Source organism: Carcharodon carcharias, chromosome 3 (genome assembly GCF_017639515.1).
Source record: "Carcharodon carcharias isolate sCarCar2 chromosome 3, sCarCar2.pri, whole genome shotgun sequence".
In the NCBI taxonomy this organism is placed as follows: domain Eukaryota; kingdom Metazoa; phylum Chordata; class Chondrichthyes; order Lamniformes; family Lamnidae; genus Carcharodon; species Carcharodon carcharias.
The window spans coordinates 194,809,632-194,824,352 of record NC_054469.1 but is presented as its reverse complement, the minus strand read 5'-3'; the positions used below and the strand labels follow the sequence as shown (position 1 = coordinate 194,824,352).

The window sequence follows — 14,721 nt, the reverse complement described above, 5'->3', positions numbered from 1 at the left end:
TGTGAGATCCTGGATCCAATGCCAGAAAAGGTTCGATGACCTGAAACATTCTGGCGAAGTGATGCCACCCCCAATCCTTTGGACAGGTCACAGGGCTTGCACCCTACAGCATACATGCCACCTAAATATCCTCAGGGTGCATGCTGCTCCTGAAGATGGGAGGGGTGTATGCCAAGGACAATTACTGACCTCTTGAATGGCGCTGTGAAATTGACAAAGCACTGGGCACCAATATTTTTGAGTCCCCCTGTTGCTGTTCCTTCCTGGGGGGTTCCAACGGTTCATTCAAGAGATTTGAATAATAATTGAAAGGGCATTGGATAAGTGTTTGAAAAGGAAGAATGTTAAAAATACAAGGGAAGAGCAGTGAAATGGCATTATAATAGTTAGCTCCTTCATGCAGAAGTAACATGAGCATCACAGACTGAAAGGCCTCTGCTGAAATTTCTATATTAAATTGGTGTAATGGTCTAAGAGTTTATCTTTGGTTTCTATCTTAGATCGAAGGCTGCATCACTTCCTCCAATTCCTGGATCTAAGAAGAAGGAACATGTGAGTTGCTGTGTCAGTGACATTATAAACTTCATTTTTTGTCATTGTTTTACTGAAATATAAATTGGAATTTTAATAATGCTTTTTCATTAATGAGTATTTGGGAGTAAATGCAAGCGCTGTAATCTGTTTTCAAATTTATTCTCTCTGTCTCTTCAGTTGGTTCTCCAAAGCCATACTGCATCTATGGCTGAGAGGTCAGGTGGATAACCTCTTCTGAGGCCTTCATCAGTGTGGTTCTGAAGCTAGCTACTGGGGGCACAATAGAGTGGCTTAGTAGTGACATATCTTTCCCTTCATGGGAAAGGATTTGGCTTTTGCCACGTTGCTGGCCTTAACCATGTGCTGAACAGAATGTCACAGGTCATCATCCCACATCTCACCAATCTGTGGCATGGCATCTAATTGAATTAAGGTATATACATGATCTCTTGAAGGTTGGGACCTAAAACTGAACAACTAAGAACTGTTTTGTAGACTAAGGGAATTAAGGGATAAGGGTGTGGTGTGAGAAGGTGGAGTGGAGAAAGAAGATTCGCCATGATCGTATTGAATGGTAGAGCAGGCTCAAATAGCCTAATCGCCTACTTCTGTTCCTATTTCTTACTTTCTTATATTCTGTTATCTAAACTTTAAGACTAAATTACAACCTTTAAATAACATCTTACTGTTGGAATCTTTCTTAAATAATTGTTCCTGGGTAGCGTGCACTCACCATTGATATTACTGCCCTAGACTCTATGTGTAGTGGTGTTACTGCTCGTTCCTTCGACAGTGTCACAGATCCATTTGGCTCCACTACATGAGCTATTAAATAATAAATGTAATATTGGGGCTATTGGCATCATGTTACATGCTGTCGTGTCACACAAGACATCACGCGCAAAAACTAGAATTATTGTCGTTCTTTAAAAGCAATTTTCAAATCAAAAATATAAACTTATATTTTCCCTGAAATGTTTTGAGAAATGAATTCTGATTGGGCCAAATCACTAAAACAAAAGTGAACCTATATTTTAAGTGAATGAACAGGTATCCTAGTTACTTCTGAATGATGGTTATTGATTTACTCCTCTGAAAGAAATTTTTATTTTAAAGAAAGGCCCTTTCACATTAAGGAATTTTGCATCTTATTTGGTGGCCCACATGCACTTTATCAAGTCAACAGGACACTGCTTAAGTCCAGCAAAAAATGATCGGTTTAAATTTAATTAACAGATGCAGCTTAAGCTAAAGCAGGATGAAGAATTGAACAATCCTGGTTAAAAATATGTAGCAGGGATTGAGTCAGAAATAAAGCAGGAGGGTGACAGTATTAATCAAAGTTTGAGTTGTAACACAGAAACATAGAAAAAATATTGGAAATGGTGCAAAACATGAAGCTATTTGGATTAGAGTTAATTAATAAGAATGGAAATATTTTAGGAGTATATTGTAGTGTTGGACAGTGAAAAGGAACATGGACAAATATGATAAACAAATGCAGAGCAACTATAATGATAATGGATAACTTTAATTTTCAAAGCTTGATTGCAGCAAGAATAATGTTAAGTATTAAAGAAGAGGTAGCATTTTTACAGTGGCCGGAATTTTCCGGCCCCGTTGGCATTGGGCATCATGGCGGGCTGGGGAACAATATGGTGACATGGCCAAAAATCGGTTTCACGCCATCGTGAAACAAGCTTGCAATCGTCCACTTCACCTGTCAATGGTGGACTGCGTTCCCCGCCGCTGCACGTTGGGAAACTAATTTCAATACTTGAGCATATCATTATAAACCCTGCTTGCTGGAATCATCCCCCCACACGGCCATAAGCAACTTGCACCTGGCTGCTCTTCACTTGGGACTTCAAGGTTAGTTCGCCTGCCTTGCTTCGGTCAGCACTCGCAGTCATCAGTGCCAGGCTTTATAGGCAGCACCACATCATTTTTAGGGGAGCTTACGGGCAGGTCTCTACCTACCAGACCGGCCATAAGGTGGGTGTGGCTTTTGAATGGCTGCAGGGCTAGGGCTTGCTTGGGGAAGGGGGAGAAGTGGCCTCAGGCAAGGGAAGAGGCTGCTTTGTGAGGGCTGTACTGGGGAAGTAGGGTATCCCATGGTGAGTGGGGGCACATGTTAATCTGTGCAAATGGCCTCAAGACAGTTAGGACTGAGGAAGCAGTCTCCAGAGGACTTGAGGGCAGATGGAGATGTGAGGGTGTATGTGAGAGAGAGAGTGGTGATATCCCTTGAGCTAGCAGTGAGTGAGTTACCAATGAGTGTGTGATGGACTTTAGTGTGTGAGTTTAGAGTGATGAGATGGTTGCTTTACCCTGGCTGCATGGATGAGATCATTTGTCCTCTATCTGCATTGAATGGACAATCTTGCGAGTGAGAGTTTAGAATGATAAGATGGTTGCCTTTATGCTGGCAGCACGGATGAGATCATTCATTCATTTTCTGCACTGGATGGTCGATTATTGTGTGCAGCATTGGTACTGACCTCCTCTGCCACTGCCTCCCAAGCCAGAGTGGTGAGACTGATGGGCCTCCTGCAACTAGAGCATGGGTAGAGGACATTGTAGCAGGTCTGCACAGTGTCCAGGAGACATCCCAGGGATGAGTCGCTGAATCGAGGGCTGCACTCTTCTTGGCTCTTGGAGCCATGTCTTCAGCGGTCCCCTCCTGAGGTGCAAGCATTGAGAAGTGTGCACGTGGCTGCAGTTTAAATATGACGCCCTGCGTGAGGAAGCGGCGAGGTAATGGCGTGGTGGGCAAATCGGAGGCTACCCGCCAGTGAGACTGTGTCTCCTGTGGCTGCATAATTAATAAGGTGGGAATGGGCTCATATGACACGATAACCCGCCATTGCGGCTGGGGGTGGGGCTGGTGTGGGGCAAAATGACTTTTTTCCCTGCCCGCTACCACTCTTTATGCAAACCTGGGACGATTCCACCCAGTGTCTTCTAGGATGCTTGTTTTGGTTATTATGACTTTGGTCCAACAATGAAATGGGTAGCACAAAACTGAATTCAAGCTAATGATATGGGGCAAGAAAGTAATTTATGGACAGTGGAAGACTCTAAGAAGAGAGCAACAGAACTTGATTTGTTTTGATGTAAAAGTTGAAAATGAGACGAAACACTGTGTATACATTATTTGAGTAGAATTAAACTAAATTGAATGAGAGAAGAAAGAAAATAGCCCAAACAAACAGGAAATAAACATTAGAAATTTAAACTGCAACAAAAACTGGGACGTCTTCATGCTCCAGGTGATTAAGGTACGATCTAGACATAATCGCACAAGAAGTAAAAGGTGAGAGTGCAAAAGCTGGAGTTGTATGGATACATATATTAAAGTAAGGCTAAAAAAAAAAGGTAAAAATCCAAGGTTAACATTGCAATAGAAAATCCGACCAAATTTAGGAGATGGCGAGGGGAAATTTAAAAAAAAATTCAAACGAATGTGTGGCGTTATGGTGAAAAACTGACTTTCAGGAATTAGTAATGGATTTTATAAATGCTTAAAAAATTGTGGGTCAAGAAAAATCCATACCAGCCTTTAAAACATTTGGGAGAAAACAAATAAAGGAAAGGACAGGAGAATGGGATTATGTAAGTTAGCTCTAAGGGAGTCAGCACAGATGTGATGGACTCACTAGCCTCTTTCTGTGCAATAAAATACTTGATTCTTATACAGGCCGGAACCTTCTGCCCCCGCAGGAGTTAAGGAAGGAGGCACGCGGGCCTGAGAATTTGGCGACTTGGCGTTGGGACTGATACCTGGTGCCTTCCTGCCTCCACTGGTATTAAGCTCTGGGTGGGAAGGCCCAGGGTACTGTCCCTGCCTCTACTTGATTCCCTTAAGTGGCCAGTTAAAGACCACTTAAGGGCCTTTTCTGGCTTCTGCTGCAATCTTCCCAGCTCTGGGCAGGCCTGTCGACATGTACCTGGTAAAACTGTTCAGGCTGCATGTCAGCTGAAAGTGGGTGGTGGTGGAGGGCTCCCTCAATCTGTGCATGATCGAGGACATGGGACAGGGGAGATGTGGCTGATGCCCACCCTCCTGCTTTTGCTGCTGACCTCCATGGCCCCCCTATTCTTACGTCCCCCATCCCGCAAGAACCCCGCCCCCAATAGCACTTTTTTCCTGGGTCCCTCTGTGATCTTGGGACTCCAGGGGGTGTTCTGGCAGCAGCCAAGGCGTCCTCTGTGGCACTGCCAAGGGATTCACTGGTAGCTCTTGGTGGGTGGGAAGTCGTCTCCCAGGGTCTTCAGTCTGGAGGAAGGCCTGACGCTGTCCACTTAACTGCCTGATGGACAGAAGATACGGAAGATACTTCCTCCTCAAAGTCAGCGCGCATCTTGCCACTGTTTCAGGCAGCAAGCAAGACACCTGCCAGGAATGGAAGATTGCACCCAAAATGTTATAGATCTATTTGTGTCTCATTTCTGCTCCATTCCTGAAGATAAGAATGCTAAACTGCATTTTCTAATTGACACTAATTGTACAGCTTGATCTCTGTGGATTCGTACTGCATTTCTAAACCAAGCAAAAACCATCATTGTCAAATGCCCGCAGGCCCAACAATAACACTTCCTTCCACTCTGGGTGATAAGGTAGAGGGTTCAAGCCATTTTACAGGTATTTGAGCACATAATCTTGGCACTTAACTTCAGTCTAAAAGTGAGTGAAGTATCATTTCAGTTGCTGTCTGTAGTGATTGTAAGTAAAACTTTTCAAGTAATCTTAGGGGTGTAGATTTCTAGTGGTGGACCTGGTTCAAGCATGTAGCTTCATTAGGTGCTCTGTAAATAAAGTTTACTGTTTCTAACAAGAAACCTGTCTGGTACACCAAGTTTATTACAATTGGCAACAAGGATAAATAGGTCTGATGTTGCACCACACCTCGCGAATGTGAGCATATCAGTTTTTAAGGAAACTAAAGAAAAGTATACTCACCAGTCATACCACTCTTCAGTAGAATCGACTCCTATGACTTGTCCATGGAAGTCAGTACATAGGTTTCTATTTTATGGCGAATGAAATAACAGTGGAAGAGAAGCAGAAAGCAATTCTTCTAAGTGTCTGAGGGAGCAAGACATATAACCTCATCCGTAATCTGACTGCCCTGAATGTACCCAATTCCAGATCTTTTAACGAGCTAGTAGACCACATGAAGACACATTTTCAGCCTAAGCCATTGGTGATTTTACAAAGATTTAAGTTAAATTCAAGAGTAAGGACCCTGGATGAGTCAATCGCAATGTATATCGCCAAGCTAAAACAGTTGACTGAGCACTGTGACTTCAGAGACACCCTCAATGACATGTTGCAAGATCGTTTGGTTTGTGGCATACACGCTGACACCATTCAGCATCGTTTACTTGCAGAGGTTAATATTGATCTGAAGTGCGCCATGAATACAGCGCTAGCAATGGAGAGTGCTGAGAGGGACTCGCAGGCTTTGCAGACTGGGCAACATGGCGCCATTCTTCAGTTGGGGCAGGAACCTACCGCCGGGCATGGCGCAAAAACCCTGAAGCGAGAAACAGTCTCTACCACTCGGAAAAACAAAAAGAAATACTGCAAGTATCTCACCAGCAAATCAGAAATTAAATTATTATTAACAAAACAAAAACAGAATTACCTGGAAAAACTCAGCAGGTCTGGCAGCATCGGCGGAGAAGAAAAGAGTTGACGTTTCGAGTCCTCATGACCCTTCGACAGAACTTGAGTTCGAGTCCAGGAAAGAGCTGAAATATAAGCTGGTTTAAGGTGTGTGTGTGGGGGGCGGAGAGATAGAGAGACAGAGAGGTGGAGGGGGTTGGTGTGGTTGTAGCGACAAACAAGCAGTGATAGAAGCAGATCATCAAAAGATGTCAACAACAATAGTACAATAGAACACATAGGTGTTAAAGTTAAAGTTGGTGATATTATCTAAACGAATGTGCTAATTAAGAATGGATGGTAGGGCACTCAAGGTATAGCTCTAGTGGGTTTTTTTTTTATTTTATATAATGGAAATAGGTGGGAAAAGGAAAATCTTTATAATTTATTGGGAAAAAAAAAAGGGGGGAAACACAAAGGGGGTGTGGATGGGGGAGGGGACTCACGACCTAAAGTTGTTGAATTCAATATTCAGTCCGGAAGGCTGTAAAGTCCCTAGTCGGAAGATGAGGTGTTGTTCCTCCAGTTTGCGTTGGGCTTCACTGGAACAATGCAGCAAGCCAAGGACAGACATGTGGGCAAGAGAGCAGGGTGGAGTGTTAAAATGGCAAGCGACAGGGAGGTTTGGGTCATTCTTGCGGACAGACCGCAGGTGTTCTGCAAAGCGGTCGCCCAGTTTACGTTTGGTCTCTCCAATGTAGAGGAGACCACATTGGGAGCAACGAATGCAGTAGACTAAGTTGGGGGAAATGCAAGTGAAATGCTGCTTCACTTGAAAGGAGTGTTTGGGTCCTTGGACGGTGAGGAGAGAGGAAGTGAAGGGGCAGGTGTTGCATCTTTTGCGTGGGGAAGGGGTTGTGCCATAGGAGGGGGTTGAGGAGTAGGGGGTGATGGAGGAGTGGACCAGGGTGTCCAGGAGGGAGCGATCCCTACGGAATGCCGATAAGGGGGGTGAAGGGAAGATGTGTTTGGTAGTGGCATCATGCTGGAGTTGGCGGAAATGGCGGAGGATGATCCTTTGAATGCGGAGGCTGGTGGGGTGATAAGTGAGGACAAGGGGGACCCTATCATGTTTCTGGGAGGGAGGAGAAGGAGTGAGGGCGGATGCGCGGGAGATGGGCCGGACACGGTTGAGGGCCCTGTCAACGACCGTGGGTGGAAAACCTCGGTTAAGGAAGAAGGAGGACATGTCAGAGGAACTGTTTTTGAATGTAGCATCATCGGAACAGATGCGACGGAGGCGAAGGAACTGAGAGAATGGGATGGAGTCCTTACAGGAAGTGGGGTGTGAGGAGCTGTAGTCGAGATAGCTGTGGGTGTCGGTGGGTTTGTAATGGATATTGGTGGACAGTCTATCACCAGAGATTGAGACAGAGAGGTCAAGGAAGGGAAGGGAAGTGTCAGAGATGGACCACGTGAAAATGATGGAGGGGTGGAGATTGGAAGCAAAATTAATAAATTTTTCCAAGTCCTGACGAGAGCATGAAGCAGCACCAAAGTAATCATCGATGAACCGGAGAAAGAGTTGTGGAAGGGGGCCGGAGTAGGACTGCAACAAGGAATGTTCCACATACCCCATAAAGAGACAGGCATAGCTGGGGCCCATGCGGGTACCCATAGCCACACCTTTTATTTGGAGGAAGTGAGAGGAGTTGAAGGAGAAATTGTTCAGCGTGAGAACAAGTTCAGCCAGACGGAGGAGAGTAGTGGTGGATGGGGATTGTTCGGGCCTCTGTTCGAGGAAGAAGCTAAGGGCCCTCAGACCATCCTGGTGGGGGATGGAGGTGTAGAGGGATTGGACGTCCATGGTGAAGAGGAAGCGGTAGGGGCCAGGGAACTGGAAATTGTTGATGTGACGTAAGGTGTCAGAGGAATCACGGATGTAGGTGGGAAGGGACTGGACAAGGGGAGAGAGAAGGGAGTCAAGATAACGAGAAATGAGCTCTGTGGGGCAGGAGCAAGCTGAGACGATCGGTCTACCGGGGCAGTTCTGTTTGTGGATTTTGGGTAGGAGATAGAAGCGGGCCGTCCGAGGTTGGGCAACTATCAGGTTGGAAGCTGTGGGAGGGAGATCCCCAGAGGAGATGAGGTCAGTGACAGTCCTGGAAACAGTGGCTTGATGTTCAGTGGTGGGGTCATGGTCCAGGGAGAGGTAGGAGGAAGTGTCTGCGAGTTGACGCTCAGCCTCCGCGTGGTAGAGGTCAGTGCGCCAGACAACAACAGCACCACCCTTGTCAGCGGGTTTGATGACAATGTCAGGGTTGGACCTGAGAGAATGGAGTGCAGTAAGTTCAGAGAGAGACAGGTTAGAATGGGTGAGAGGAGCAGAGAAATTGAGACGACTAATGTCGCGCCGACAGTTCTCAATGAAAAGATCGAGAGAAGGTAAGAATCCAGAGGGAGGGGTCCAGGTGGAGGGAGAATATTGAAGATGGGTAAAAGGATCCGTTGAACTGGGAGAGGACTCCTGCCCAAAGAAGTGAGCCCGGAGACGAAGACGGCGGAAGAAGAGTTCAGTATCATGCCGAGCCCGAAATTCATTGAGGTGAGGGCGTAAGGGTATGAAACTAAGTCCTTTGCTGAGCACTGAACGTTCAGCATCGGAGAGGGGAAGGTCAGGGGGTATAGTGAATACACGGCTGGGGCTGGGATTGGAAGATGGGGTGGGGACGGAGGGACAGGCAGGGGTGGAGGGTCCTAGATGGGTGTTGGTGTCGATGAGTTGTTGGAGCTTGCGTTCCTTAGCACTTGAGAGAAAGAGAAAAAGTTTCTTGTTGAGGCGTCGGATGAGCCGAAGGATAAAATGAAACTGGGGGCACGCGCAGCTTTGAAAAAGGGTACGGCGGTGCTGCTGGAGGGAGAGGTCGAGTGTGTTCATATGGCGGCGCATGGCACTGAGAGTGGATTTCAGAATGTGACGGGAACAGCAGTCCGAGAAACGTTTTATGTCCCGGAGATACCTGTAATCCTGGGTGGGTTCGAAACATGAGGGGTGGCACAGCTATCTCGACTACAGCTCCTCACACCCCACTTCCTGTAAGGACTCCATCCCATTCTCTCAGTTCCTTCGCCTCCGTCGCATCTGTTCCGATGATGCTACATTCAAAAACAGTTCCTCTGACATGTCCTCCTTCTTCCTTAACCGAGGTTTTCCACCCACGGTCGTTGACAGGGCCCTCAACCGTGTCCGGCCCATCTCCCGCGCATCCGCCCTCACTCCTTCTCCTCCCTCCCAGAAACATGATAGGGTCCCCCTTGTCCTCACTTATCACCCCACCAGCCTCCGCATTCAAAGGATCATCCTCCGCCATTTCCGCCAACTCCAGCATGATGCCACTACCAAACACATCTTCCCTTCACCCCCCTTATCGGCATTCCGTAGGGATCGCTCCCTCCGGGACACCCTGGTCCACTCCTCCATCACCCCCTACTCCTCAACCCCCTCCTATGGCACAACCCCTTGCCCACGCAAAAGATGCAACACCTGCCCCTTCACTTCCTCTCTCCTCACCGTCCAAGGACCCAAACACTCCTTTCAAGTGAAGCAGCATTTCACTTGCATTTCCCCCAACTTAGTCTACTGCATTCGATGCTCCCAATGTGGTCTCCTCTACATTGGAGAGACCAAACGTAAACTGGGCGACCGCTTTGCAGAACACCTGCGGTCTGTCCGCAAGAATGACCCAAACCTCCCTGTCGCTTGCCATTTTAACACTCCACCCTGCTCTCTTGCCCACATGTCTGTCCTTGGCTTGCTGCATTGTTCCAGTGAAGCCCAACGCAAACTGGAGGAACAACACCTCATCTTCCGACTAGGGACTTTACAGCCTTCCGGACTGAATATTGAATTCAACAACTTTAGGTCGTGAGTCCCCTCCCCCATCCCCACCCCCTTTCTGTTTCCCCCCTTTTTTTTTCCAATAAATTATAAAGATTTTCCTTTTCCCACCTATTTCCATTATATAAAATAAAAAAAAACCCACTAGAGCTATACCTTGAGTGCCCTACCATCCATTCTTAATTAGCACATTCGTTTAGATAATATCACCAACTTTAACTTTAACACCTATGTGTTCTATTGTACTATTGTTGTTGACATCTTTTGATGATCTGCTTCTATCACTGCTTGTTTGTCGCTACAACCACACCAACCCCCTCCACCTCTCTGTCTCTCTATCTCTCCGCCCCCCACACACACACCTTAAACCAGCTTATATTTCAGCTCTTTCCTGGACTCGAACTCAAGTTCTGTCGAAGGGTCATGAGGACTCGAAACGTCAACTCTTTTCTTCTCCGCCGATGCTGCCAGACCTGCTGAGTTTTTCCAGGTAATTCTGTTTTTGTTTTGAATTTCCAGCATCCGCAGTTTTTTTGTTTTTTTCTCTGTATTAAATTATTATTGATGTGAGGATAGCCCTGTACTAGAAACCAGCAGATTTAAAGAGGCAGAATGCCATTACTGTTGCAAAAAAGGGCATGTTATAAAGCAATGCAGGGCGAAATCAAGACAGCCAATCAGACATCAGACTAAGATGATTGAAGTGCACAATATAACTAAACCAGAATCTATTCCCTATACAATATCAAAGCAGTGAAAACAGAACCAATCATCGTTACCCTTCAGGTGAATGGAAAGCCTCTAGTCAGGCCCAGTTTGCCCATATGTCTCTTCATAAGACAGTTCCACCATTGCCGGAACAATTCTGGTGAACCTTCGTTGCACTCCCTCTCTGGCAATAATATCCTTTCTGAGGGAATGGGGACCGAAACTGCACACACTACTCCAGGTGCGGTCTAACCAAGCTTCTATACAATTGAAGCAAGACTTCACAACTCCTGTACTCAAATCCTATGTAATAGCTATGTAATAGTTCTTTGAAGACTATCCATTGTCTATGTACAGTCATATCTTTTAATGTATTTTCTCAATCCACCTCAGTCAATTTGTCCCTAATGCCTTCATAATTTCCTTTTAATCAACTTCAACAGCCTTGCTTCAGGGTGAACCGCCTCACTTTCAAACATAATGTAAAATTCTATCATGCTGTGGTCACTCATCCCTAAAGGTTCTTTTACAATAAGATTATTAATTAGCCCTTTTTCATTACATAATACTAGATCTAAAATAGCCTATCGTCTAGTCGGCTCCTCAACATACTGTCCAGAAAACCATCCCTAACACACTCCACAGCATTAATTGCCTTCCACAGCATTAATGCTCAATTGGATTATCCATTCTGCATGCAGATTGAAGTCACTCATGATTACTGTATTTCCCATGCTACATGCTTCTCTCATCTCCTGATTAATACCGTGCCCCACATTACCATTACTACTTGGTGACCTATAAACAACTCCAACCAATGTCTGCTGCCCTTTGCTGTTTCTTAACTCCACCCAAACAGATTCCACACATTGTTCTTCTGATCTGAGATCCCATCCCTTATTATCAGTGCAATTCCAACTCCTTTCCCTTCTTCTCTGTCCTTCCTAAACTTTGAATATCCTTGAATATTCAGTTCCCAGTCTTGGTCACCATGCAGCCATGTTTCTATAATGGCAATCAAATCATAACCATTTACTTCTATTTGTGCCTTTAGATCATCTACCTTCTTGTGAATGTACACACATTCAAGCAGAGTGCCCTTAACTTTGTCTTTTTATATCATTCTGCATTTGAAGCATATTCAATGCTCTGCTTTGTTTCTCCTGCCTTCTAGTTTCACAACTACTTCCTGTTACCAACTTTACTTCTTTCCAATTTGGGCCACCCCTCAGGTTTCCACCCTCCTGACAAGCTAGTTTAAACCCACCCCAACAGCATTAGCAAATCTCCCTGCAAGTATATCAGTCCCTGTCCTGTTAAGATGTAACCCATCTGGCTTGTACAAATCCCACCTGCCCCAGAACCAGTCCCAATGCCTCAGAAATCTGAGGCCCTTCTTCCTACACCAGTTCTTTGGCCAAATATTTAATTGATCAATCCTCCTGTTCCAATGCTCACTAGCACGTGGCACTGGGAGTAATCCTGAGATTACTCCTGTTGAGGTCCTGCTTTTTAATTTCCTCCCTTAAGCTCCTGAAATCTGTTTTCAGGACTTCATCACTCTTCCTACTTATGTCATTGGTACCAATGTGGACCATGACTTCTGGCTGACCCTCCCCCCCGAAGGTTGTCCTGCAGCCGCTCCGTGTCACCTTGTCCCTAGCTCCGGGGAGGCAACACACTATCCTGAAGTCACATTTACTGCCGCAGAAACACCTATCTGATGACCTGACTATTGAATCCCCTATCACTATTGCCTTTCCATTCTTCTTCCTCCTCCACTCTACAGTTGAGCCACTCATGATTCCACAGGCTTGGCTTTGGCTGCATTCCCCTGAGGAACTATTGCCCATATCAGCATCCAAAATGGAAAACCGATCAGCAAGCAGGATAGACTCAGGAATCCTGCACTACCTGCCTGGTGGACACCCATTCCCTCTCTGGCTGTACACTTCTGACCTGCGTACAGTGTGACCACCTCCTTGAATGTGCTATCCACATAGCCCTCAGCCTCGCGGATGCACAGTAGTGACTCCAGCCGCCGCTGAAGTTCCGAAATCCAGAGCTCAAGCTTATGAAGCTGGTGGCACTTCTGCAGATATGTTTGTCAGGGACACAGGGGTGCGTTCATGACTTCACACATACTGCAGGATGTGCACTCCGCTTGGCTGAGCTGACCTGCCATCCTGTAACTCTAAAAATTATTTATTACACTTAGAGTAAGTAGAATAAATTACTAGTAACTTTACTACACTTACGCTAATTTTAGCTTACTTTGGTTTACTTTATTACTTTATTTCACTTTGATTTGATTTAGCTTTACTTCCCTATTGCTAGTGTTCCATACTGAAATCCAAGAAGCTACTACTTTATAAATGATATGTTTTTCTAGTTTTAAGCTATTTAAACACACGCTCTAACAGCAGCTTCTCACGAACCAATGAACTTACAGTTTTCCTGTGATCACCCCTGGATTGTTTCAAACTCAGCCCACTGCCCGAGTAGAGGTGTCCCTCGCAGGTCTGCCAGTCTTCGCTCCTGGAACATTGCTATGTGCAAATTTGGTTATCTTACATGCCTATGTTGTGAAAGTTGCTGCATAAATGGAAGGCTTTTTTTTGCTTTTGGAGCTGCAAGAAAAGGAGACCAATCAGTATCGCCTCTACCTATCATATTCACTGTATGTGACCCAGTTGAAATGGTACAGGTTGCTTAGTTTAGGCCTGATCAAAGTATTTAAAATTATGAAAAGAGATTTGATGGAGAGAAAGTATTTTACCCTGGTGGGATGAGTCCAGGACAAGTGGGCATATGCTTAAATTTAAAGCCAGGTCATTCAGGCTTAATGCCAGGAAGCACTTGTTCACACAAAGTGCAGTGGGAATCTGAAACTAGGTGTAGGATGTGTTTTCTATTATATGGTAAAGTTGTTCTAATATGACTATATATTACACGCATGTTTGTTTGAGCTTCTTTATAAATTCATAAAGTTAATTTTAAAACTGGTCCCCTTAATGGTTGCAGGTCGATTCCACCCCACTAATGTTACAGGTGTAAACCCAGCTGCAAAATATACTTTGATTTTTTTTTCTCTCTGTTATTTTGTAGTTTGCAATTACATCATTAATCCTTTAGTAAAATGCTACCTCCATGCACAAGGTATTTAGAGTGCGCTGTCAGTGTCTGTCATGGTACTGTAAAGGAAAAACAGCACAAGCCTAGAATAAAACTAGAGTGCATTTGCCAACTGAAACACGGAGAAGCTATGTTAAATTTGTACAGAGCCTTTGTTGGACTTCCAGTTTGAGTACTGTTCACCGTTCTGGCATTCATTTTATAAAAAAGATTTAGTGGTACTAGAGAAGGTGTAAAAAAAAATTACATAGAACCTATGAGGTTATACTTATTAGGAAATGTTGAAAAGTCTGGGACTCTTTTCTGGAAAAGAGAAGGCTAGAGTTGACCTGATTAAAGGAATTTGAGATTATGAAAAAGTTTGACAGGCTAGATGTAGAGACCAAACTTGGGGGCTATAAATATAAGATGGTCATTAATAAACCCAATCGGGAAGTTAGGAGAAACTTTACCTAGAGAGTGGTTAGAATATGGAACTTGCTAGCTGAAGGAGATGTTGCTGGAAAGAGTAGAATAGATAAAGAAGCAAGGGAGAAAGGAATAGAAGGTTATGCTGATGGGTTAGATGAGAAGGGGGAAGAGGCTCGTGTGAAGCATAACATCCAGCATTGACCTGCTGGGATTAATGACTTGTTTCTGTGCTGTATATTGCACATAATTTTATTTAACATGTCTGCTTCCATCACCTTTTCAGGCAGTGCATTCCAGGTTATAAAATCTTGTGATGTAGGGAAGAAAAAAAAATCCCTCATGTTCCCTCTAATGTTCTTTTGACCCTTATCTTAAATCTGTCCCCTATTTACTGACCCTCTTTGTCAATGGAATAATTTCTTTA

At 44.9% G+C, this 14,721-nt stretch overlaps 1 protein-coding gene across 1 annotated transcript in view; it reads left to right on the top strand.

The window, feature by feature from the left end:
* Positions 1-14,721, top strand: part of LOC121276066 (doublecortin domain-containing protein 2-like) — a 233,006-nt gene that overhangs the window by 55,777 nt on the left and 162,508 nt on the right. Inside the window, exon 6 of the mRNA XM_041184006.1 lies at positions 501-552. Coding sequence (XP_041039940.1) covers positions 501-552 — 52 coding nt within the window. The remainder of the gene's footprint in view (positions 1-500; positions 553-14,721) is intronic.